The 26,991-nt window shown below is 42.0% G+C and overlaps 1 protein-coding gene across 1 annotated transcript; it reads right to left on the reverse strand.

Moving 5' to 3' along the window:
- Positions 1 to 2,629: 2,629 nt before the first annotated feature.
- PRLR (prolactin receptor) lies at positions 2,630 to 26,691 on the reverse strand. The gene is made up of 12 exons (XM_009904033.2): positions 26,595 to 26,691; positions 25,487 to 25,619; positions 23,302 to 23,471; positions 22,438 to 22,604; positions 18,353 to 18,494; positions 16,114 to 16,246; positions 14,818 to 14,987; positions 9,503 to 9,672; positions 7,873 to 8,017; positions 5,611 to 5,710; positions 4,679 to 4,748; positions 2,630 to 4,054 (listed from the first exon to the last, which is right to left on the reverse strand). Exons 1-12 carry the CDS (start codon positions 26,662 to 26,664, stop codon positions 3,029 to 3,031), a joined length of 2,496 nt encoding a protein of 831 aa, XP_009902335.1. The 5' UTR covers positions 26,665 to 26,691; the 3' UTR covers positions 2,630 to 3,028.
- Positions 26,692 to 26,991: the final 300 nt, after the last annotated feature.

The following is a 26,991-nucleotide window of genomic DNA, read 5'->3' on the forward strand; positions in this document are numbered from 1 at the left end:
GCTCACACACTGAACTGAGGGTTATTCTGATTTTACAGAACAGTGGTTTATTCTCTTCTTACTGTGCTTTCAGGTTTTAAAGGCCACTTTCAGAAGTTGTTGCTCTCACCTTGGGAGTAACAAGGTGTCTTGGAAAATAAAAGTGAATTCAAGGGAGAAGTAATCAACTTTCATGCTTTTTTAAAGAAGGAAATATATTTACAAAAATTGTCTTCAAATTTTATTTAGCTAGCAAAACCCTAAAAGAGCTAGCTGCCTCAGAGCAATGAGCAAAGTGCACCTTTTCCACTGTCTGAATTTCCCTTTTCACAGAAAGTTGTGGTGATTTGGCATATTGAGACATTCAGCAGCAAAGGTGGCAGAGAATCTACATCTCACAATGTAACTTAGGGTACAGCTAAGTTTTTTGCACTATTGGTACATATTTATGGCAAAGCATAGAAACTCTTCCACTCAATTCTCTTTCTGTGTGGATTACTAGAGGTACATACAGAAATACCTGAAGTTAGGTAGGACAAATCATACACTTCAACTCTTCTTAAAGAAAAGTTGTGACTTTTTGCCTCAGGTCCAATGTAACCAATATGGAAGCAACAGCCTTTTGCTGACACCTTATCCCATGCTTTCTTTGGTTTGCATCTCTGTAGCCACCTATGTTTTGCCATAAGAAATCCACTATAAAGGAAAATCTTTAGACTGTGGCTTGCTAAAATTCTATACTGTCTACACATCACCAGATGCATCACAAAAGGTGTGTAGCAGTATGTCTTCGTGCACAGCATTAGAAATAGAAAACAATGGTTTGGCTCAGATATGGCTATCTGTGTAAAGAAAGGCAATGTGTCTAATCCGGACCAGATCTGTCAGATTCAGTCAGAAAACTTGACATGAAAATTAAGTACTGTCAGAAAGAGTACAGTATCAGCTTGCATATATGCACACACACAAGCTGCTGCCCTGCAAAACATTCCAGTTTTGACTGATAATGTGATAATTTCTTTGCAGTATATTTAGCATCTCTAGCAAATCTGTAAAATATACTATAAAGACTACAGTAAAATTGTCTTGTTAACTGTAACTAAAAAAAATATTTGGCTGCTATCTGGAGTAGCCACTTGATGTCTTCAAGTGTTAAATAAGTGGATAAATACTTCCCTACACATTCAGCAGAGCATCCAGACTGCTCCCATCAACCTCTGGATGTGGGCGGTACATTGCCTATATAGAGGACACAGGCACTAAATTTGATACCTAAAGCAAATGTTACAGTATATACTAACCATGTATACAGACATACAGATAGTTAAAGTCTAAAGTCTTCCCAGCAGAAGGGATAGACAGCCCTACTGATCTGCACTTGAGCTGTTCCATGGCATGAAAGTAAAATGGTGAGAATATCATTTGCCATATCCCCTTCTGGGACCTTCAAAATCTGAAAGTCTTGTTTTGGCTGGCTCTGCAGCAGATTAACTGATGTGGCAGGAAGGCTGCTCATTGCATAAAATCAGGAAAAACTGGAGAAATGTTAAGCCATTCAGGACTGACAAGAACAGAAGAAAGCTCCTATAGTAAATGGACTTTCTGTCACAAATGCACAGTACACTTTCCCTTACCTTGTACTTCCAGTTTCCCCTGAAGCTAGTGATACAAGCTAAATATTTGGCCTAGTTTTAGTTAGTCATCACTTAGTCACCCTGTCCTGGAGTACACTGAACTTTTGTTTCAAGCGAGGAAGGACCAGAGAAAGTTCAGAGCCCTTTCAGTACATAGGATATGAGGAATCCTCACTGTTCCCATATCTGTTCAATCCAAGTACATGGACTCCTTTCCTTCTTTTCACCACTGTTTCAGCAGAGCTCTGGTGTTATGCCTCATAATCTGTCTTTGGGGGCTGGATCAAATTAATTATGAGAAATCTGACTTCAAACTTGCCTTTCAGGCTCAGCAAAAAGTGCAATGTCTGAAGATGCAGAACACCATTCCATTCATGACTGGCATCAGTGGGAAAGAAGCTTTGCTCTGAGAACCTAGATTCTATTTTAATTTTGTAATTACAGCTGATAAAAAACATGAAATAAATAATTTACAATTCAAATAGTAATATATCTGCAATATATTAGAAATATAGTTTAAAAATTACTTCATATTCTTAATTAGTATAAATTGTAATTTCATTATTTGTATAGAAATGTTAGCTTTACTTGTTACCACTGTCTAAGCAGAAGGAAACAGAAAAGTTCCTAAGTAGCTAAATAGCATTGGGAAATTAAAAAATATTTTATTTTGGTCTTTTTTTTTTTTTCTTTTTTCTTTTTTTTTTTTTCGGGGGTACTAGAAAAATAGCCTTTAAAAATACATTGTTAAACATGGGCTTGTACTAAAGTAGAATTCTGTAGTATATACAGTAAGGCAGTATATCAAATATTGTCCTATTTTTTCACGTTTGGTTTGATTAGACTAAGATAAGAATGGGATGCAAAGTCCTGTCACCTTGAATCAATGCAAAAATACATTTAGAAGAATTTGTTACTTTACTGTAGTTTGTTGAATATATTCTCTTTTATATATTATTTGTTATGTGTAACAGCTTTTTTTCTTAAGGATTGAGAAAAAAATATAAAGGAAACAATCTGTTTTCAGAATACACTCAGAAGAAAGTACATTGTAGATCAGAATGTTGTTATGCAATGATTTATCTGATTTAGGAACTGCTCAGATCACTATAGTGTACTGACTGAGCCATATCAGTTTTCATCTTTGTTGAATCTGCAGCATTCCCTCAGGATTAATCAACTAACAGAAGATCCACAGAGCTGAGTAATTAGTTTACAAGGTCCATTTCTTCATTTCCCTGTGTCAGAAACTTGTTAATGATTTAAGGTTTACTTCCATGTTTACCACCTCAACCCACAGTTTACTTTATTCACTGTATAATACACATAGAAGGCTAGGTTTTTTTAAAGGAACTTTTTGCTTTCTGGTTTTGTTTTATGGTACATAACTACTAAGCATGTACTGTAACTACGAGTTATTTAAAGGGGGGCATAAAGGAAGATGGGTCCATGTACTCTGACCCACTGGTGTCTCTTTTGCACTCACTTGGAACTGTCTGACAATAGTTCATATTTTTCTCAGCATCACCTTGATGAAGGTTCTGAGATATTTCCATTGCAGGTTCTTGAGACACAGATGTATGCTGGGTGCGTGAATCTGGCATTAATACTAGAATATTATGGTCCATAACGGTTGAGACTTTGGTGTATTCTTTGCTTGTTCCTGGAACAGTGTATTTTTCAGTTTTTCCACTGTTTTCTTTATGTTTCAGTAATACTGCTGGCTCCTCATCATGTCTGACTTTGTGAACTTCTACATAATCCATTAGTTCAGGATTCAAAAAAGGTGGCTTGCCATCAGATCTGGGTTTTTTGACTTGTGCTGTAGCTTGGTCGGTTTTGGAATCTAAATTCGCCATCTCTCTTTGCTTTTCCACACCGTTACAGACAGTTCCAGTGATAGGACATTGTGATTGATGCTTTTCTTCATTTCCCATCAAAATTGGTGCAATGTTCACATTTGTGGTACTCAGTGTTATCTTAAGTGCATCTACAGTGCTGTGGTAGGCAAACACAGCAGGCTGATTACTAGGTAATAAAGCTGCAGGCCATGTGGATGATTTTGTAGTCTCATTGTCAAAAAGGAGTATTTTCTGTTCTGAGGCTATACATTGAGTTTGCCTGATCCTTTTTCCTCCTTTATTTTCTTGACCATCTCTTACATCTTTTCTTTGAAGTGTTGATGGAAGGGTGTGAGACTCCCTGCACTTCTCAGAAAGCAGAGAGGGACTGTCACAGCTCCCTCGACCTGAGTCACTGTCTGTTTCTTTGGGTAATATTTTTGCATTTTTATTGGGATGACCATTGTCATGGCTTGGCATGAGTTGCTGATCCTCACTGTCCTCTACCTCCAGATACTCTATCAGCAGTTCCTCACAGTCTGATGTTGGAGGGAAATCATGGCAACCAAGAGCACTCAATAATTCTTCGGATTTTCCTCTCTATAGGCATAATAAATAAGATACATTTTTTCACAGTTAACCTTAAGGTTTACATGACTGGAACAACTGTGAACAATCTACATATTTAATAAGCAAATACTTTTCTAGTTATGTCACTCGACCTAAACTAGTTTGATTTCTACTGCTGCAGAAAATAGAGAAGAATGAGAAAATTTATTGAGTTCCATCAGAGGGGAGACAATCCCAGAATTCTTGTTTCTAAAATGGAAGGACTAAGGTGCTGTTAGTATTTATGGGTCTCATGAGTTTAAGAAGGAAAAAATGGAGCAGACTGATAAAAAGCCAAGTTGTGTCTCCTTGGCATGGTAAGAGACTGTGGAGAGCAATGTCTGTAAGAACTACTGGGATGCCTACACAAGTATCAGCTCTTGTGGGGCTTCAGGGAACAGCTGCAGTCACAGACTGTCTTCTCCAAAGCACCCTACCAGTAATGCAAGGCAAGACTGTGTCACACATACATCTTCTACACAGTTACCCTGAAACTGTGACTTATTTTAATGGGTGAAATTAATTGAAGCTGGCTAATAAATTATTAGGGTATTTGTGTTTTCTGGAACTCAATTTGGCAAAGCAAGTAACGGTTAATTCTCCTGTGGTACTCACCTCTAACAGATGTGTGTCTATGCCTTTTATCTTTGGTCCAGGAACTGGTGGTAGGATGAAGGCTATCATTCTGAAAAAAAACACACAATAAACACACAGTTGTAAGTATGGGCCCTATGTCTCTATGTGTTTACCATTTCCTCAGGATGTGAGTCACATTTTAAACACTTCTTCCATGTGTTTCCTATCTTCCTCTCAAGCCAAGTATCTTACAAATCCCATCATGGTTCATAAGTTAGCCTTGGATGGATGCATAAAAAAGAGAACAGCACAGAAGTTACTCAACTGGGAAGGTAACACTGCTAATGCCCTTTTATTGTCCTCTTCCCCTTATACTCCAGTTCTCTAGTATCACTAACTTCATCACTGGCCAAGAATCAGCTATGTGGGGCACAGTTCAGGAGTATTAGTGAGTCTGTATATACATACGTGATTATTAGCTGACTACTGCTAAACAGTACAATGAATGACTTCTGATGACTTTTCCATCAACAGTTTTTACCTCTTTCAGTATTTTTTTGCAAGACATATAAAAGTTATAGTCTTGGCAACAACTTTCACTTTCGGATTTGATTGAAATTAGCCAGTGTTCTAATAAATTATTTGGGGAATTTGACAGACAAATTAGAGCAAACCCCAAATCCATGTCTTCTGCAGGGATACGCCAAATGATGTTTGCTGAACGCTTACATGGCTAACCAAGGTGGTCAGATCTAATAGAGACATGACTTTACCAAGTGAGAATTTAGCCTGTTTCCCCTAAAACCCAGAAATACCTCTTTATCAATTGTGAATTTAAAGTCAAGTATCTCTAACTTAAAGTTTGTAAGAGAACACAAAACTGATAGAAAATTGAATCAGATGTTAGAATCTATGTTTGAAAAGTTTGCTGAGATTTTCAACTCTAAGCAATTGTGAAATAGGTGACTTACCTGTACCCTTTCAAAACCATTGTCCAGCTCATGATTAAACATATAAGAGACAATAAGACACCAATGATGATCCACACAACCATATCTTTTGTTCTAAAGTCTAGGAAACAAACAGAATTACTTAAGGACACACATCTAGCATCTGTGTAGTCAGCATGCAAAAAAAAATCTTATATTACTTTTATTTTGAAAAATGGTCTAAACTGCCAAGTTTGGTATTGAACCTAGAGGCCTTTACTAGCATAGATGAATCTCAATAATTATTGCAATATCTTACAATAAATATATTTTGTATTAATGGCACTATGCAGGACATAAACTATTGGAAAAATGATACAAAAGTGTGTGAAGGGGAAAATTCTGCCCAGACAGTTACAATACCTGGTTTCACATCCAATTATGTCAATATTGTGGTAATTTCAAATACATATCATACAATTTATTAAATGGTGGGTTTAGTGATCTAGGACTAGGGCATCGAGTCCATCATCAGTAAATTTGCTGATGACACCAAGCTGGGGGCAGGAGTTGATCTGCTGGAGGGTGGAGAGGCTCTGCAGAGGGACCTCGACAGGCTGGACAGATGGGCAGAGTCCAATGGCATGAGATTTAACACATCCAAGTGCCGGGTTCTGCACATTGGCCACAACAACCCCATGCAGAGCTACAAGCTGGGGTCAGAGTGGCTGGAGAGCAGTCAGGCTGAGAGAGACCTGGGGGTGCTGGTTGATGGTAGACTGAACATGAGCCTGCAGTGCGCCCAGGCAGCCAGGAGAGCCAGTGGCATCCTGGCCTGCATCAGGAACAGTGTGGCCAGCAGGAGCAGGGAGGTCATTCTGCCCCTGTACACTGCACTGGTTAGGCCGCACCTTGAGTACTGTGTCCAGTTCTGGGCCCCTCAGTTTAGGAAGGATGTTGACTTGCTGGAGCGTGTCCAGAAAAGGGCAACAAGGTTGGTGAGGGGCTTGGAGCACAAGCCCTATGAGGAGAGATTGAGGGAGCTGGGGTTGCTTAGTCTGGAGAAGAGGAGACTCAGGGGTGACCTTATTGCTCTCTACAACTACCTGAGTGGGGGTTGTAGACAGGCAGAGGTTGGTCTCTTCTCCCAGGCAACCAGTACCAGAACAAGAGGACACAGTCTCAGGCTGCGTCAGGGGAGGTTTAGGCTGGAGGTTAGGAGGAAGTTTTACACAGAGAGAGTGATTGCCCATTGGAATGGGCTGCCCGAGGAGGTGGTGGGGTCGCCGTCGCTGGGGGTGTTCAGGGCGAGGCTTGACAGGATGCTTGGTTGTATGATTTAGTTGATTAGGTGGTGTCGGATGATAGGTTGGACACGATGATCTCGAAGGTCTCTTCCAACCTGGTTAATTCTATTCTATTCTATTCTATTCTATTCTATTCTATTCTATTCTATTCTATTCTATATGAAGACAGGTGGAGGGAGTTGGGGTTGTTCACTTTTGAGACCCTGACGAGACCTTACTGTGGCCTTCAAGTATCTGAAGGGGGCCTACAGGAAAGCTGGTGAGGAACTATTTAGGATGTTGGGTAGTGACAGGACTAGGGAGAATGGATCCAAGCTAGAGAAGGGGAGATCTAGATTAAACTGTAGGAAGAAGTTCTTCACCATAAGGGTTGTAAGACACTGGAACAGGTTGCCCAGGGAGGTGATGGAAGCCTCATCCCTGGAAGTTTTTAAGGCCATGCTGGATGTGGCTCTGGGAACCTGATGTAGTGGGATGTGTACCTGTTCATGGCAGGGGGATTGGAACTGGACGATCCTTGAGGTCTGTTCCAACCCTGACAATTCTACTATTCTATTATTAAGGATTTATATTGTAACATGACACTTTTTACATTCAAGTGTTTATTTCAAATTCATTCTACATAAAAAGTAATGTAGAGCTGTTACCATCTGAAGGCAATCACACTTTGTTGTCTGTGTGGCAGTTTCAATGCCATTACCCATATTCTTTTAATTAAAACCTACCATCATGCAAAATAAATATGACAATAACAGAAAGGACATGGGTTAAATAAGTAAATAAACTGCTTCATCTTCTTAACTCCAAAAAGTAATGAAAGGGAAAGCTACTCAGGTGTGGGAACGCTGAGAATGCAGTTAGCTTGGCAATGATATTCTTACCTGTCTTAGGGAATATATGGAGTGTCAATCTACAAAGGTGCCACAAGCAGCTAAATAAAAGCATTACATGGACTTCCATGTAATAACAATTACCAAAGGAATGTCTGGTCACTCACCAGTAGGGATTTGAATATACTTTTCTGAGCTCCATTCACTCCATGATCCATGGTGGTCTGGTTTGCAGTGAATCTGTACAATGTACTTCTTTCCAGGATTTAAACTAAACATTTTATATTGTGTTTGCTGTCCAACAAAAATAGCCTGGACATTAAATAAAAATGATAAAATGCATATAAATGGAGACATCTTGCTATGAAAGTCACAGGTAGGTTTAGGTCTTGATAACCAAGTTGGGAATATAGAAATATCTGGATAGCTTACTAAGAGTTGCTATGCAGGCATGGACTAATGGTACATTTATTTTATTTATATAGTTCAGTTTTCTAACATAATTTCAGTGGGGAAGATATCTGACTATAGTATACTGTGCAAACTAAGCTCCTACAAAGCCACATCATGAGTATACGGCAGATAGTAAGGAACTATGGTAATGGTGGGAACTGCAATGGTCAGAGAAAGAGGAGGCAAGAAACACAGATGGAGGAAACAAAATGCAGAGATAAAAGAAGGAATGTGGAGCTGGTTGCACCTTGGTGTGGCAGTTTAGGCTGGGTGCCTCCTGTTGCTGCCACACAAGATGCACCTCCAGTGCCCTGAGTGTCCAGCCCAGTGGGTGGCCACAGGAAGCTGTGTATTTCATACCCATAATGTCCTGCTCCCTATAAATCTATCTGCAAGGTCTCACACTTCCTCTTTCTTCCCTCGCTGCTCCCATGGGAGATGCTCCCTATCTGGTAATGGAAGGGGAGTTATCTCAAGGCCTCTTGGGCCTGGCAAGGCCTAATGCCAGGAGGAGAAGGGGGAAAGGCAATCTCAGATATGGCAAGATGAGATTAGCCTAACGGTGGAGAGGGGGAAGAAAGAGCCCTGTGGGTTTTGGGTATACCCTCAGGTAGGGAGAAGGGAAATGCTGGGAGGCTTCTGGGTATGCTGTGAGGGACTCTGTATGCTTTGGGATCCTTTTAGTCACTATGCTTGTAGCTTCTGTAAAACACTTTACTGCTTTTCCATTTAAACTTTCCATCACTTCTGCAATCTATTTGTGTGAGTCTCATTCTTCTGCCTCAGTGGGAGGCAAGCGAGGATCTGCCTGGCCTCTCAAACTGGGACACTTGGCCAGAGGGCTGGTAAGTGCAGTGGTAAGGGGAGGGGTGGAGGAGATACAGAGATGGCTGGGAAGTATTGCAGCAGACAAGAAAGGGATGTAGTTGAATACCAATAGATGGAGTTTTTAATTTGCCACCCAGTTATCTGAGTTACAGATCCTGGTTATGGACAATTATTATTATTATGTGGCCATGAAAATGATTATTTAATGGCTATTGATTTTATGTAATGTCAATGAGCTTTCTGCTACTTAAGAAGTACTTGTGGTGAAGAATAAATTATTACAAAAGGAACCCAATTAAATAAGAATGAACAATTTAATCTGTAATGCAAATAGGAATAACATATAATGGCCACAATTTTTAAAAGTACTTTATCACCTGCTGTCACACAACAGGATCTGAGATACTAGTATACTCCATACAAAATCAGCTCTTTAGAGCTGTTCACTGTGCCTACTTCATCATATTCAGGAGTGGGACCTGGGTGACAAAATACAATTGGTCAGAAGATCCTTACCTCCCATTCCTCTCCTTCTTCAGGTTTTAGTCTCAGCTCATATTCAAGGGTAAGCCATCCAGATCTGACATCAGCTAGTGGTGGTGGAGACCATGTCAAGACCAAATATGGTTTTCTATTTAATGGTTTTTTTAACTCCAGAGTTACATTCACAGGAGGATCTGGCTGTACTGTTAAAATAAAGGAAATTACAGTAAGAGTCTAAATGTTTTTTTCCTTTACATCTTCAGAAGAAGTAAACAATGATATGAATGGTAAGTCCTCACCTCCATTGTGTCTAGTAATTCAGAATTGGTGCTGGAATATAGCGATCAAGATTTTCATGATAAAGTAAGCCTGGATTAATGAATTTGACAAAAACAAACAAACAAAAAACCAAATCCAAAGAACAGTAAATATATTGAGTTCATGTTGAGATTTGCCTTACTAATTTATCCTTAGAAATAATTTTTTCTTACAATACCATTTATTGTTGCTTTTACTCAGAGCTGTGTTTCAAACATCCTTAATGCTTTGTTATGAAAGTTGTGTTTTACTATAATCTTATTAAAATTGGCATATATACTTAGGAATTCTAAAAACACAGATGTAGGGATGATTAAACTTGCCCTCCCATAGCCCTTGCCATCTTTACATTCAGAAAGCACAGCTGCATAATCCATACATGAAAACTTCAGAGCATTTAAAAATAAACCAGTAATACTAAAGCCCAGTTTACAACTCAAAAATAAACCAAAACAGAATGCAAGTTTCTGATAGTCTTGCATATATTTGAACCCCTCCTGACTGGAAAAGGGAAAACATAACCCCCATCCCCAAAAGGAAAAAAAGGGAAGACCCCAGAAACTACAGGCCAGTCAGTCTCACCTCTGTGCCTGGCAAGATCATGGCACAGATCCTCCTGAAAGCTTTGCTAAGGCATACAGCAAATGAAGAGGTGAGTGATGGTAGCCAATATGGCTTCACCAAGGGCAAATCATACCTGACAAATTTGCTGGCCTTTTATGATTGAATTACAGCATCAATGGTTAAGAGAAGAGCAACTGATGCCATTCACCTAGACTTGTGTAAGGCATTTGATGCTGTACTGCATGACATCCTGGTCATTAAATTTGAAAAACAGGGATTTGAAGGGTGGACCACTCACTAGATAAAGGATTGGCTGTGTGGCTGCACTCAGAAAGTTGCAATCAACAGCTCAACATCCAAATGCAGACCAACTGTGGTCTCACTCAGTGGCCAGTATTGGGACCAGCACTATTTAAGCTCTGTATTGGTGATACAGACAGTGGGACTGAATACAGCCTCAGCAAGTCTGGATGACACCAAACTGTGTGTTCCAGTTAACATGCTGGAGGGAAGGAATGCCATCCAGAGGGATTTGAGACAGGCTGGAGAAGCGGGCCCAAGCCAATCTCATGAAGTTCGAAAAGGCAAAGTACAAAGCTGTACACCTGGGTCAGGTCAATCCCAAGTGCAAATACAGGCTGGGCAAGAAGTGGTTTGAGAGCAGTCTTGAGGAGAAGAACTTGGGTGTGTCAGTGGATGAAGAACTCAACATGGGCCAGCAATGTGTACTTGCAGCCCAGAAGGCTGACCATGTCCTGGGCTGCATCAAAGAGGTGTGACCAGCAGGATAAGGGAGATGATTCCCTCCCTCTACTCTGCTCTCGTGAGACCCCACCTGGAGGACAATTCTGAGCATCTAGTTCTGGGGCCCCCAACATGAAGACATTGAATTGCTGGAGAGGATCCAGTGGACTGTGAAGATGATCAAAGGGCTGAAGCACCTTCCCTATGGGGACAGGCTGCAATAGCTGGGTCTGTTCAGCCTGTAGAGGAGAAGGCTCTAGGTAACCTTATAGCAGCCTTACAGAAGGGCCTACAAGAAAGCTGGAGAGGGACTTTATACAAGAGCTTGTAATGATGGGACAAGCGGGAATGGTAGAATACATAGAATACATAGAATAAACCAGGTTGGAAGAGACCTTCAAGATCATCGCGTCCAACCCATCACCAATCCAACACCGCCCAAGCAACTAACCCACAGCACCAAGCACCCTGTCAAGTCTTCTCCTAAAAACCTCCAGTGATGGCGACTCCACCACCTCCCCAGGCAGCCCATTCCAATGTGCAATCACTCTTTCTGTATAGAACTTTTTTCTAACATCCAGCCTGAACCTCCCCTGGCGCAGCCTGAGACTGTGTCCTCTTGTTCTGGTACTGCTTGCCTGGGAGAAGAGACCAACATCTGTCTGTCTACAACCTCCCTTCAGGTAGTTGTAGAGAGTAATAAGGTCACCCCTGAGTCTCCTCTTCTCCAGGCTAAGCAACCCCAGCTCCCTCAGCCTCTCCTCGTAGGGCTTATGTTCCAAACCCCTCACCAACTTTGTTGCTCTTCTCTGGACTCGTTCCAGCAAGTCAACATCCTTCCTAAACTGAGGGGCCCAGAACTGGACACAGTACTCGAGGTGCGGCCTAACCAGTGCAGTGTACAGGGGCAGAATGACCTCCCTGCTCCTGCTGGCCACACTGTTCCTGATGCAGGCCAGGATGCCATTGGCCCTCTTAGCTGCCTGGGCACACTGCAGGCTCATGTTCAGTCTACCGTCGACCAGCACCCCCAGGTCCCTCTCAGCCTGACTGCTCTCCAGCCACTCTGACCCCAGCCTGTAGCTCTGCATGGGGTTGCTGTGGCCAATGTGCAGAACCCGGCACTTGGATGTGTTAAATCTCATGCCGTTGGACTCTGCCCAACTGCCCAGCCTGTCGAGGTCCCTCTGCAGAGCCTCTCCACCCTCCAGCAGATCAACTCCTGCCCCCAGCTTGGTGTCGTCAGCAAATTTACTGATGATGGACTCGATGCCCTCGTCCAGATCATCAATAAAGATGTTAAAGAGCATGGGGCCCAGCACTGATCCTTGAGGCACACCACTGGTGACTGGCTGCCAGCTGGATGTGGCACCATTCACTACCACTCTCTGGGCTCGGCCCTCCAGCCAGTTCCTAACCCATCGCAGTGTGCTCCCATCCAAGCCATGGGCTGACAGCTTGGCCAGGAGCTTGCTATGGGGAACGGTGTCAAAGGCTTTAGGCTGTGGCTTTAAGAAAAGACAGCTACAGAATTCTCTAGCTGAATTTTTTGGTGTAAAAAGGAAAACAAAGATAATTCTAAACTAATTTCATTGGTAGATCAGTAGAAACATAACTTTAAGAACTTAGTTGGAGTTCAGTCTGTTCAGTCAATCTGGGCAGCTGCTTTCTTTCTGTTCTTGGCTGGTGCCGGTGCTGACCTTGGACTAATGACATAAGAAACTAACTTTTTTCCCCCTTAACACCTGCTTTGAACTAACAGAATTTTCCTTAATATCCATTTTTCTCTCTTTAATCCTTTTTGGGGAAAGTGGGAGGATGCCTCCTCCATCGGGGGGGGGGGGAGTTTCTGTGTTACGTTCTTTCCTGTATATTTTTGTATATACTGTAAATACTGTATATTTTGTATATATTCATTGCATTTCATTCTGTTTGTGAAAATACAGCCTTTTACATTTGCTTCTCTGACTGAGTTAGCTGTGGTTTGTGTGTGTTGGGAGAACTGAACTTTCTCAATACCCCAAATGGATTAAAACTGGAAGACTGGGTGTTACAAAGAAATTCTTTACAGTGAGGATGGTGAGACACTGGAACAGGCTGCCCAGGGAGGCTATGGATCCCCCTCCTTGGAAGTGTTCAAAGCCAGGTTGGACAGGGCCTTGAGCAACCTGGTCTCGTGGAACATGTGCCTGCCCATGGCAGGGGGTCGTTGAAACTAGATGATCTTTAAGGTCCCTTCCAACTGAAATCATTCTGTGATTCTATGATTAAGTCAGGGCACAGAGGTAAAATCTACTCTTCTCTTCAGCAGGTGTTTTCTAGTTTCTAGACTTCTGGCAGCCAGATCCTTGACAACAAAATGATTATTGGTGAGAATATTCCATTCCCTTTGGGAAAAAACCAGCCCTAAATACTTTGTCTGTGGAGGGAAATGTCTGAGAAAAGGGATTATCAGTTCACTGTTATAAAAACAATTAGTTTACCTTCTCTTGGGTCTGGAAACTATCACAGTATCACAGTATCACAGTATAACTAAGGTTGGAAGAGACCCCAAGGATCATCAAGTCCAACCTGTCCCAACAGACCTCACGACTAGACCATGGCACCAAGTGCCACGTCCAATCTCCCCTTGAACACCTCCAGGGACGGCGACTCCACCACCTCCCTGGGCAGCACATTCCAATGACGAACGACTCGCTCGGTGAAGAACTTTTTCCTCACCTCGAGTCTAAACCTCCCCTGGCACAGCTTGAGACTGTGTCCCCTTGTTCTGGTGCTGGTTACCTGGGAGAAGAGACCAACCCCTTCCTGTCTACAACCACCTTTCAGGTAGTTGTAGAGGGCAATGAGGTCACCTCTGATCCTTCTCTTCTCCAGGCTAAACAATCCCAGCTCCCTCAGCCTCTCCTCATAGGGCTTGTGCTCAAGGCCTCTCCCCAGCCTTGTTGCCCTTCTCTGGACACCTTCAAGTGTCTCAATGTCCTTCTTAAACTGAGGGGCCCAGAACTGGACACAGTACTCAAGGTGTGGCCTAACCAATGCAGAGCACAGGGGTACAATGACTTCCTGCTCCTGCTGGCCACACTATTCCTAATACAGGCCAGGATGCCATTGGCCCTCTTGGCCACCTGGGCACACTGCTGGCTTGTGTTTAGGCGGGTGTCAATCAGCACCCCCAGGTCCCTCTCTGTTTGGCAGCTCTCCAGCCACTCTGACCCCAGCCTGTAGCTCTGCATGGGGTTGCCGTGGCCAAAGTGCAGCACCTGGCACTTGGACTTGTTAAATGCCATCCCATTGGCCTCTGCCCATCTGTCCAGTCGGTCGAGGTCCCTCTGCAGAGCCTTTCCACCCTCTAACTGACTAACATCTGTTCCCAACTACTTTTAGGTGATCAAATTGAAGTATTAGTAGTTATAAGTAGTTAAAAGATCAATTCGATTTCACTTGCTAGTAGAGTGGAAAAATATTTTAGCAGGATGTTTTTTATTTGGAAAAGAACTGGTTATCTGTTTGCAGTTTTAAAGCTTTTAGCATTTTCAGGCTTTCTTTGAGAAAGAAATGGTAAAGGGATTAATATTGATTTATTTTTACACCAGGTAAGACCTTATTTGTTTGTGCAAGTTTTCTGCTGTGATATTACACTATATATGAGAAGACCTGGAATTAAAATTATTGTGTTAAATGACATAATTCTGAATTATTTGGGACTTTTTATCTCTTACCTATGTAAGTCACGTCCACATAATGAGGATCAGAGATGTTACTTCCCATTTCATTAGTTGCCTTCACAGTAATATTGTATATGGTCCAGAAAGAGGTGTGCTTTTTATCAAAGTAGCATGAATTGGGGCCTGCAGTTCTGTAATCTGGACATTCATAAACTTGTTCTTCTCTGAAATGAAAGAATCACTGTGATTGTGTTAAACAGACCAAAACACCTGACTTTGACTACTGGCATTTCATCATTCCAGAGATTGTACAAAGCAAAAGCTGAAGGATTTAGGAAGTTACAATTGCAGCAGTGAGCTAGTAGCATGCAGCTCTTATTTTTCTGAATTCCATTGTCTACTGCATAGCACTTACAGTTTTTAGAGAGGTAGTAGAAGTGATTGCTAAGGCCTTCTAACCCATCTATTAAAAAATGAGTGTTTTCAGTGATTATTTGAACACTTATGTAAGTTCTTCATATTGCATTAATATGCATTCAGAATTAATTTTGGTCTTTCATCACTTGTTTCTCAAAAAAATCTACTTTGTACCTGTCTCCCAAATACATTCCCAAGTTTCTCAAAGTGAGAAGGGATAGGAGAGAAAATTGAGTATGGAGTACTTGTGGCCATGCTCATCTGAGATGCCCAACAACAAACCAGGAAGTTGTGGTTGTGGACCTCACTCTCTGCCCTGACTGTTTGAACCAGTATCTGTCTTCTTCCACTAAGACCTGGCTCTCAGGTGACAAGTACAGAGTTTACCATCCAGTTAGGTCAGTCCAAGGCTGAGAAATTCTAGGTGGCCCAAAAATACTTCACATCACCCAAACAAAATATTAACTACACCTTTAAAATTAATGTTTACACTTGACCTAAGTTCCAGGACCAAGATTCTTGTGGAAGCCAGGAGGTATTCATGGCCTATGAATACTTGTGCAAAATAAGCTTTATCAGAAGATGGAAAATTTTATATTTGGTACATGTAGAAGGGTTTATTTCTGGGGCTGCATGACCAAAGAGATACAGGGCTGTATATTTGTATCACATAATATTACGCATTTGCTGTGCTATGGTTACTTTCACGGCAGTTCATCTTTCAGGGCAGAGGCATTAAAAGAAATCTGAAAAAAAATGACATGATGAAGATATCCTATTTCAACCTTAATTACGTTGCTGCAGGAGCTATTTCAGAATATGTCACTTGGACAAAACCCTGCGCTATAGAAAATGACATCTCTTAAATGCAAAACCGGTCAGGATTGGTTTTCCAGATCCTTGAAATAAAACGCTGAATACGGAGTTTATTACCCTTCTTTGCTGTAAAGCAATGTGTAGTTAGTAGGATGTCCTCCATCTAAACCAGGTTTCCACCAACAAGTAAATGTTTCCTTTTCTGGAGAACGGCATTTTATTATTGTAGGCTTTTCAGGAGGTGACTGTCCTGTAAGAGAAAAAGAAATTAATAATTAGTAAGTTTAATTAATTAGGTTAAACCTGAATGTGGAGTAGAACACAGGAAGTTTGTGGGGCTTTTGGTGTTGTGTTGTTTTTTTGTTTGTTTTGGGGTTGTGGGGGGTTTTTGTGTGTGTGTGTAGGGGGGGTTTTTTGGTTGTTGTTTGGTGGTGTGTTTTTTTTTTGTTTGGTTGGGTTGTTGTTTGTTGTGTTTTTTTTCCTGCAAGCACAGAAAAAGTTTTCTTTCATAGTACTATAGGAAAAGAAGGATGGTTCAGTGGTTAGGGCAGCACCCTGTTACTTTGACCTGGATTCAAAATCCTTTTCCACTGTAGCTATGCTGAGGAGCTATCTTTTAGTTCCCTGGCTGTGGCTCTTCTCTGACTCCAAATCTGATAAGGGATGCTCAAATGCTGTCATAGCAGGTTTACAGAATCACAGAATGATAGGATTTGGAGGGGACCTCTGGAGATCTAAGTCTACCCTTCCCTCCTAGAGTAGTCTGCACAGGATGGCATCCAGATGGGCTTTGATTCACTCCAGAGGAGACTCCACCACCTATCTGGGCAGTCTCTTCCAGTGCTGTACCACTCTCAACGTCAAGAAGTTCCTCCTTATATTTAGATGGAATTTCCTATGTTCAACTTTATGTCAATTACCTCTCGTCCTGTCACAGGGTACTGCTGAAAAAAGACTGGCTCCATCCTCTTGACACTCACCCTATAAGTATCTATAAGTATTGATAACATGCTCCTTCAGTCTTCTCTTCTCTAGGCTAAAAAGCCCAAGTCTGTTAGTCTTTAGTAATAAGAGAGATTTTCTAGTCTTTATAGTCCTTTGCCATACCCTTTCAAGAAGTTCCCTGACCTTCTTTAACTGGGGAGCCTACATCTGGGCACACTACTGTGGATGAGGCCTCACCAGGGCAGAACAGAGGGGCAAAGGAACCTCCCTCGACCTGCTGGCTACATTAATCTTGATGCATCCCAGGATACTATTGGTCTTCTTGGGCACAAGGCCACATTGCTGGCTTATGGTCATCCTGTTGTCTCCCAGGTCTTTTTCCATACAGCTGATTTCCAGCAGGTCAGCTCCCCACTTGTAGTGATACATGGTTCTATAAAATGATTTGAAATACCCTCTGCTACCCATCTGCTTTCTACATAAGCTTAAAAGCTACAATGGAACAACTCTCATGTTTCCTTGCAAAGTAATGTTATGCGTAGTATTTAGGCTACTTGCTCGATTGCTGCCAAGCCATTTATAATTGTTTGGATTCCTGATGGTGTTTTTATAGACTCAAGAAAACACTTGGATTAGGGCAGAGAAAAGTGCTTAATTACAAAATAACTTTTGCAGTTATGTATTTGTGGCAAAATATTGTCCCAGTACATCAATAATATATATTTTCTACTATCCAGACTAGAGACATTGGTTTTCCAAATACTAACTTCCATTTAAAAAATATTTTCCTATTAACAGTACTACAACAATCTCCTTGTCAAATAGTGATAGTCAAATACAACTAGTGATAGAAGAAGAAGATTCAAGATGACCTGGCTAAAGTGTCTGACAACATGCTTGTTTAATGTGCCCACTCAACTCACAAAAAATGCAGATAATTATGCTGCAAGTGTTAACGCTCTGTTAGCCGTGCCGGTGCCTTCAGCCCAGTTACTAACAATGAGTGATTCTTACGCAGGGAACCTTACCTTAAGTTACAGATGAAATCAACAGGGTTTTTAAATAGAGGAATAGGAACAATAAATTCTTTAGGCACACCTGTGTCAGAAGTGGCTTCTTAGTAAATCCCAACCTGTTTGTCATAACCAGTTACATCGGATCACAGGATGTTAGGGATTGGAAGTGACCTCTGAAGATCATTGAGTCCAACCCCAGAGGATCCTGAGTACATCAGCAAGACTAAATAGGCAACTGCACACAAAGCACAGTAAGATGTGCTAAGTTGTTCCTCCAGCACTAGGAAGTATCTGTGTGACAGTCTGGTTTTCAGGGCTGCCATTTAAGCACCTTTCACCACAATAAACTGGCTAAAATTTAAAGACTATTAACAGAACAGTAATCATCAACTCACCATTTGGGATCTGAATGTGTCTTTCGGAGCTCCACTCACTCAATTCTCCAAGGTCTGACTTGCAACGGACCTGAACAACATACTTCACCCCAGCTTTCAGCTTAGTCACTTTGTACTGTGTCTGCACTCCAGCAGGTATTGTCTGGAAAAGAGAATGCACTGGAAAAATAAGAAAGAATTGAGCCATTTTAGCAAATAAACTATGCAGTAGTAGGCTTGTGTCTTTGACTTCTGAAAGGCAAGACTTTCAGTCAGATGTTTTACAAGATGTGAATTACAAAGAATCAAAGGTAGCAACTGAATAGAAAATAGTTTTTGGGGTTCTCCTTACAGCCTTTCTTATAAATGGCTGTCACATAAACATATTTAATTGTAGGAATAGAATAGAATAGAATAGAATGGAATGGAATAGAATGGAATAGAATGGAATAGGGTAGAATAGAATTAACCAGGTTGGAAAAGACCTTTGAGATCATTGAGTCCAACCTATCATCCAACACTATATAATCAACTAAATCATGGCACCAAGCACCCCATCTGGTCTCTTCCTAAACACCTCCAGTGATGGTGACTCCACCACCTCCTTGCTGAAGTCCAGGTAGACCACATCCACAGGCCTTCCCACACCCACCAGGCAGGTCACCTGATCATAGAAGGAGATCAGGTTGGAGAGGCAGGACCTGCCCTTCCTAAATCGCCATCACTGGAGGTTTTCAGGAGGAGACTTGATGGGGTGCTTGGTGCCGTGGGTTAGTTGTTTGGGTGATGTTTGATTGGTTGATATCTTGAAGGTCTCTTCCAACCTGGTTTATTCTATGTATTCTATGTATTCTATTCTAAATCCATGTTGGCTGGACCTGAGCTCTTGGCCATCCTTCAGCTGTGCAGTTATTGCCGCCAGGATAATCTGCTCCATCACTTTCCCTGGCACTGAGGCCAGGCTGACTGGCCTGGAGTTTCCAGGTTCCTCCTTCCAGCCCTTCTTGTGGATGGGGACCACACTGGCCAGTTTCCAGTCATCTGGGACCTCTCCAGTGAGCCAGGACTGGAGGAAAATGATGGAGAGCGGCTTGGCCAGCTCATCTGGTGTTCAAGGGGAGATTGGACGTGGCACTTGGTGCCATGATCTAGCTGTGAATAGAATGGAACAGGTTGGACTTGATGATCCTTGGGGTCTCTTCCAACCTTAGTTACTGTGATACTGTGATACTGTGATCTGCCAGCTCTCTCAGCACCCTAGGATGGATCCCATCCGGTCCCACGGACTTGTGAGTGTCCAAGTGGCTCAGCAGGTCCCAAACTAATTCCTCATGGATTTCCAGGGCACCACACTGCTCCCTGACCCCATCACCCAGCTCAGGAGGCCACTTGTCATGAACTCCTGCCTTGCTGTTAAGAATTGAGGCAAAGAAGGTGCTCAGGACCTCAGCCTTTGCCTCGTCTTCAGTCACAGTGTTCTCCTCCAGGTCCAGTAAGGAGTGGAGGTTCTTCTTGCCCTTCTTTTTTGAGTTAATATATTTGTAAAAATGCTTTTTATTGTCTTTCACAGAGGTGTTCAGCTTCAGTTCCAACTGGGCCTTTGCCTCTCTAATTTTTTTCCTACATAATCTAACAGCTTCCTTGAACATACCTCGAGAAGCCTTCCCCTCCTTCCAAAGGTGATACAGCCTCCTTTTTCTCCTTAACTCCTCCAGGAGCTGCTTGCTCACCCAGGCCGGTCGCCTTCCCTGCCGGCTCATCTTTCGGCACATGGGAACTGCCAGTTCCAGTGCCTTTAAGAGCTCCTGTTTGAAGTAGGTCCAGCTATCCTGGACCCCTCAGTTCTTGAGGGCTGATACCCAGGGAACTTTACAAATAAGTTTCTTAAACAGGCTGAAGTTTGCCCTCCAGAAGTCCAAGGTGAAGGTTCTGTTGGTGCTCCTCCCTATCTCCCTGCATATTGAAAACTTCACTGTCTTGTGGTCACTGCACCCTAGGCAGCCTCCCACCATCACATCTCCCACCAGCCCTTCTCTATTGGAGAACAGCAGGTCAAGCAGAGCCTGACCCCTGGTAGGCTCACTTAACAGCTGCATCAGGAAGCAGTCCTCCATTTGCTCCAGGAATCTTCTGGACTGCCTCCTCTCTGCTGAATTAAGTTCCCAGCAGATATCTGGCAGCTTGAAGTCACCCACAAGGACAAGATCTGATGATCTTGAGACAGCCTCCAGTTGCTTATAAACTAATTCGTCAGCCTCCTCATCCTGGTTGGGTGGTCTATAACAGACTCCAACCAGGATGGCAGTTTTGTTAGGCTGCCCTCTGATTTTAACCCACAGGCTCTCAATCCCTTCATTTTCCACCTCAAGTTCTGTGGCAGAGAGTGACTCCCTAATATACAGAGCCACCTCTCCTCCTCTTCTCCCTCACCTGTCCCTCCTAAAGAGCCTGTAACCCCCCAGTGTAGCACTCCAATCGTGTGTGTTGTCCCACCATGTTTCTGAGATGGCAACTGTATCATAGTCGCCCTGGTGGACCAGGACTTCCTGCTCCTCTTGCTTATTGCCCAGGCTGCGTGCATTGGTGTACACGCGCTTCAGCTGGGCTCTCGACCTCTCAATTGACCCTACCTTGTGCCCTACTCTTTCCTCTGCAGAGGGACTGATATCCTCACCCACCCCCTTCAGACCTAGTTTAAAGCCCTCTTAACGAGCCCTGCCAATTCTAGTGCTAGGACTCTTACCCTTTCTAGATAATTACATCCCATCAGGACCCAGCAGGTCGGGTGCAGTAAAAGTTGCCCCATGATCGAAGAAACCAAAATCCTGCTGCTGGCACCATCCCCTGAGCCAATTGTTGATGGTATGGGTTCTCCTGTTCCTCTCGGTGTACTCCCCTGCCACTGAGGGAACTGAGCAGAACACCACTTGAGCTCCTGCCCCATCAATCGTCCAAGGGCCCTGAACTCCTCCTTAATCACCCTGGTGCCCTTCTTGTCAATCTCATCACTCCCAGCCTGTATCACCAGCAGAGGGTAATAGTCAGAGGGATGGATTAACTTTGGGAGTCTCCTTGCGATGTCCCTAACCCGCACCCCGGGTAGGGAGCAGACCTCCCTGTGGGATGGCTTGGGATGACATATGGGTCCCTCAGTAACCCCCAGGAGAGAGTCCCCAACAACTATAACAATTCTCCTTTGTGGAGCTGGTCGTTATAGCTGGTGGGGACTGCTTGGCCTTAGGCTCCTCTCCGGATGGCTGCTCCTCGGCCCTCTCATCTCCACCGCCCTCGGCCTGCAGGGCCTCATACTTATTATGCAAGGGAAGCAGAAGAGGAGGAGAGGGCCGGGGTGGATTTCTCTTGCCACCCCTGGCAGGGACCTGTATCCATCCCCCCTGTTTCCAGGGACCCTTCCCTCAGCAGGGGAGATCTGCAGAGCCTTCTCCCACAAATCTAACTCCCTTTCACTTTCCCTTATTGACCTCAGCCTAGATACCTCCTCCTTCAGCTCAGCCACTTCATCCTTCAGCTCCGCCACCAGTCTGAGGAGAAAGTTCACCTGGTCACACCTGACACAGGTGTTCTCTCCTTCCCCTCTATTCCAAGTGCCAGGCTCAAGCACTCTCTGCAGCTGGCAGCCTGGACTCCAGCGTGCTGATGCAACAACTCTGTCTGTGTAGGTGCTGTTTTTCTAGCCTTCATCCTAGTGACAACCATGGTTCGACATTTGATTGAATGTTGTGAGTGCTTTCTTACTGATGTGTGTCTTACAAGACTGTAAGAAGGGACACAGGTTCACACTAAGTTAAAGCATCTATGTCCCCTCCATAAGTGAGTGTAAACAGAGGGAGTTGTAGTCACTTGGGAACAGACACACTGACAAACATTAAAATTAAATATTCTATCAGTGGACTAAACAGATTTTTTTTAGTATATGACATTAGGACAATTATACAACTACCTTAATTTTCACTGTCTTTGCAAACCATATGGTTGCATTAAATTTCTATCAATACAGAAACTAATAGTTTCCTAATACCGGTTAAATTCAGACAAGAGAAATCACCAAAAAGAGCATTTATACAATAAATATACTTTCCCATTACCTCCCACTCTTCCTTTTCCTCAGGTTTTAGTCGTAGCTCATAGTGATATACATGTGAATTAGAGCTGACATCAACTAATGGAGGTGGAGACCATTTTGCCCAAAGGTATATTATGCCAGTAGATGTTTTTGTTTCTAGAGAGAGGTTCACGGGAGCATCTGGTTGAACTGTATAAATGAAAAGTTTGCCATTAACAATTCAGTTTTTTTCTCAAACCAGTCATCTTTTATGGCTTTGTATTTCATCACATACATTCAGCACTTCTGAATGGAACAGTACAAGAGATTGTTTGTTCTTTCTCCTTAATAATGTTTAACTGGCTACTGACAGAAAATACATCACCTATGATATCAGCAAACATCAGACTTTACTCTGGATTTGTCAGTGTAAAGAAAGACAGCTCAGAGTTTTATTATTCCACTCTTGCAAAATTAAAATGTCATATATTACACTGTAGATTATCTGTATGCAGAAAGGAGAATGGAGTTGAAAATACAAAATACTACAAAAAGCCCAGAGAGTGTTTAAGCAGCTATTTTTACTCTCCCAGTACTGCGCTGCCAGCAGCCAGAAATATGTTTACATTTAGAAAATTAAGGTACCTTAATTTAATTTGAAAGCTTGCAACCTGAAGTGCTAGAAAGCTACAAAAGTATTACTGAAACACTGCAGATAAGTAGAAACTGGAACCATTATTTTTCAGCCAAAGTTGAAGTGAGAATAAAGTATGTAATTAATTCGTAAGTAAAAAGTCATAGCAAGTTCTATATCATGAGGAAAAAAAATCTGTCACCACTACTTGCTCTGAGATTAAAATATACATGCCCAACTAGCTTGCTTTCCATTTCATTCTTCCCTTTTTACCTATGGAGGTCACATCCACATACTGAGGTTCTGAGCTGTTACTTCCAATCTCATTCATTGCCGTTACAGTGATATTATATATTGTCCAGGGATTAGTGTGGTTTTTATCGAAGTAGCAGGAATTGGGGCCTGATGTTTGGTAGTCTGGACATTCATAGATTTTTTCTTCACTGAAATAAAATTATTTTAAAAGTTAAAAATCTGAGGAATTAGAGCAAAGCACATAATACTCTAGTAACGACCTAGATGCAGCAAAGAACTTTAAAATGTTTAATTTAAACCTATATACCCACCTCTGGAAAACATTTTAGTGAGTATCAAATGCCAGTACCATAAATGCTTCATTGCTACTTCTAGTGCAGCTCTTCAGGATGAATGCTTTTATCCCTTCCTTACACACAGGAAATATGTCAACAAAAGAATGAAAGGAGAAATTTCCAGAGGTAGCACAAGGCAATTAAAAAAAAAATGCTTAAAAGCATATTAAAAGGCAAATTAACTTCACTGACCAAAGAATGAAAGTAACTAAAGATCTTCTTTACATATTCCCCTTTGAAAGTAACCTGATAGGCCCTATAGCAGAGGAGTGTTTTATTTTGTTTTCAGCAAGATGTTAGTTTATCTGCTTTTTACCATGCCTGTCATCACAACTGCCTCAACAAAAAATGTTCAACTAATTAATTACATCTAACCTATTACCATTATGTAACTCTTCAGCTTCTTTAGGAGAGGGTTTGTTTTGTAGTCAGTTAAAGCTGAACTGGGTGATCCACTCAGAAGCAATCGCAGGTATGAAGAACTGCACAAACCCAAAGCACCACCCAAGATGGTTCAAGGATACACTTCAGTCCTACTGTTGTGCTCTATGCGCTGCTAATAACAAGGTCACTTGGTTACCAGGAATTTTGGTCCCATTTCACAAAGAAAAGATGGCAGCAGGGGGACTCCTGGAGACAAAGAGCTATGGTGCAGATCTGAATGGTGCAGGCTTGGCAATGCCTGGTCTTCAGCAGATACAGATAAGCACTCCTATCCATTCTTAAGCAGGACTTCTGCGCTGTGATAGCTATGACTCAAAATGTTCATTAAAATTTCTGTGTTGATCAAGATTGAAACATCTGACCTTTCATAAAATAAATGCTCTCAGATCATTGTTGAGAGTGGTAACTTCACTAAAAGCTGTTTCTTTCTTGTTCATATTGTTTAATTGAAGCAGGGAAGTCTGAGGCTTTACCTTATCTGTTCTGAACCTCACTGGATATATTCACAAAAATTTAATCTCTGAGCCTCCCTGCTTACTTGCCCCTATTCAGACACCTTGGTTTTGGGAAGAAAGGGCAGTTATACAAAAAAGCTCAGGTAAAGCAAAGTTGCTAATCATACACCCATTTTAAACAAGAAGAGTGAGTCACAGAATTTACCAGACAACTGAATTTTGAGATGTAATTCCCACATCTGATTTTAGTCCATTATGGAAATCATAAGGTTGGCTACAAATCCAGAAAGGGAGGCAAAGATTTCCTTCATATGGAGGTTCGCTGTGCCTGGTAAATGACAAGCTCGTTGGCAGGGTTCTGAGGGCAGCACTAGCCCTCAGTACCCCTTCCCAGCTTCCCCAGTGCCTCCACATTTATTGCTTGTGTCCCATTTTTATCCTGCCACAGCACGGCAGGTCTCCTGATCTCTACAATCCTGCCCTTGCCAGTCATGGCCTGCCCCTAACCAGCCCCAACCCACAGGCTGATGTCCAAGGAGGAAGCCTGATGCCCAGGGCTAGGTTGTCCCCAGCCTGCCCTGCTTACTGGTTGGGGTTGAAGGAATGGCTCTGGATGAAGGCTTTGCCCGGCTGCTCCAGGGAGGATCCCACAGCCCTGTGGTGCCTTGAATCGCCCTGTCTCAGAGAAGCACACCTTTCAGCTAAGAGGTGTGTGCCTTCTGATAGGATGGACAAACTACACCTTTTTTGACATGTCTTTAGACCAGTGGGATTTTAGTTGAGTTTCAGTAGGGAAAGGCTGGTCATGTTCTCTTCCAAATATTGAAAGCCATTCACCTAGATCTTCTTGGCTACCTGAGGTTTAACAAGGATTCATAAAAACACTTTTATAAATTAATGTTATCATTCTCTCATTCTGTCATAATCATCACTTGGTCACTTACAGAATACATATGCACTGCTTGTTACCTGTCCTTGCTGTAGAACAGGGTGTAATTGGTAGGAAGTCCTCCATCTGAGCCAGGCTTCCACCAACATGAAAAGGTTTCCTTTTCTAGAGAATGACATCTTATTATCTTAGGTTTTCCAGGGTATGACTGACCTAGGGAAGTGCAGAAATCCAGCTAGTTATATTAGAGTTGGACAACGGCTTTATGTGGTTATTGTTAAATGATAAATTCAGCATGGAATGCTTTTCTGAGGACAGTAAAACTATTTGAAGCCATAGACTGAATTTATAAATAAATGTCCTAGATAAAGGATCAAAACTTGCAGAAAAGTAAATATCTTTTACCTCAAACTTCTGAAATAGCTTCTAAAATTACTTTACTTGTTTCTTCCCAATAAAAATTTCATTTTGGCTTAAAAAGTGTACCGTTCTCTCCAAATTAAATTAAGATGCTTGGAGACAAATATATGACCTTTTGTCTTTTCCTGAAATACCAACATTTTTTATTGTCAGGTCATCTTAAAATTAAATTTCACCTTAAACTTTGCAATAGATCCAAAGTTCAACTATTTGCACACATTTGTGATAAACTATAGGTGAGACAAGTAATAAGAAGAAGGAATCAAGGGTCTGGATGGAATATTTTGTTACTGACAATCTGAATGTATTTGTGAATTATTTGAATATTCTTTAACAATTCCAACACATATAGGAATATTTTCTGTTGAGACTTCTTGTTATTAATTTCTACCAATGTTTTGAGTTCTACATAGATTTTGACATGCAAAATGTGTGGCTTTTCAGCCTAAGCTTGCCTTTGTTTCATTGAAGTTCCATGCCATTATCTCTAATAATGTTACTATTCATATGTTGCTGATTCCCAAGGTGACAAGCGTGGAGTGAGTACAGTGAGTGCCTTTCATTATCACCACCATATAATAATTCATTTAGTACTATAAAGAGAAAAGAGGACTCAAGCTGTTTCCAGAATCTCCAAGACTTTAGAAAAAAGTACTTTAAATATGTACAGGCTGCAGTGGTGGTCAGGATAGATTGGGCAAAGCCTCAGACTTTTCTACAGAACGTGTTTTAAGGAATAAAACATGCTTTGGGAAATCTTGTACTTACCAGTGAGTCCCAACGCGCTTAGAACAAGTAGCAATATAATTTGAACTGATGATGTCAATTTCGGCTTCATGATGTCTGCTTCTTCTCAGAAGGAAATATCAGATCAAGGGAGCACTGAAAAATACACCATCAGGCAATTGTCAGTAACAATGCATAACATGTAATACATATCACTTGGCTTGACCAAAGTCCTTTTGGAGGTACAGCTAAGGGATCCTTGTTATTTCTCAAAAAGGTACAGAAACACCTATGCTTCCACTTCAGAAGGAGAAAACCTTAATCACAGAGTAGTAGGTAGGTCTTCCTGAAGGTCTCTGAATGGTTAGCAATGATAGGGTTACAATTCCATAGCATTAACAAATCTTGCATATTTATTTGGCATCTTGGGATATTGGGT

Source organism: Dryobates pubescens, chromosome Z, assembly GCF_014839835.1.
Source record: "Dryobates pubescens isolate bDryPub1 chromosome Z, bDryPub1.pri, whole genome shotgun sequence".
Lineage (NCBI taxonomy): Eukaryota > Metazoa > Chordata > Aves > Piciformes > Picidae > Dryobates > Dryobates pubescens.

What these genes read in the sequence shown, in the direction of transcription:
- PRLR (XM_009904033.2), bottom strand. Translation starts at nt 26,664, where the DNA reads ATGAAGCCGAAATTGACATCATCAGTTCAAATTATATTGCTACTTGTT. An exon ending in AGGAAAAGGAAGAGTGGGAG is followed by an intron (nt 18,495 to 22,437) that starts GTAATGGGAAAG and finishes TCTCTTTTCCAG; the next exon opens with ACAATACCTGCTGGAGTGCA. An exon ending in GTATATTCAAATCCCTACTG is followed by an intron (nt 5,711 to 7,872) that starts GTGAGTGACCAG and finishes TTTGTTTCCTAG; the next exon opens with ACTTTAGAACAAAAGATATG.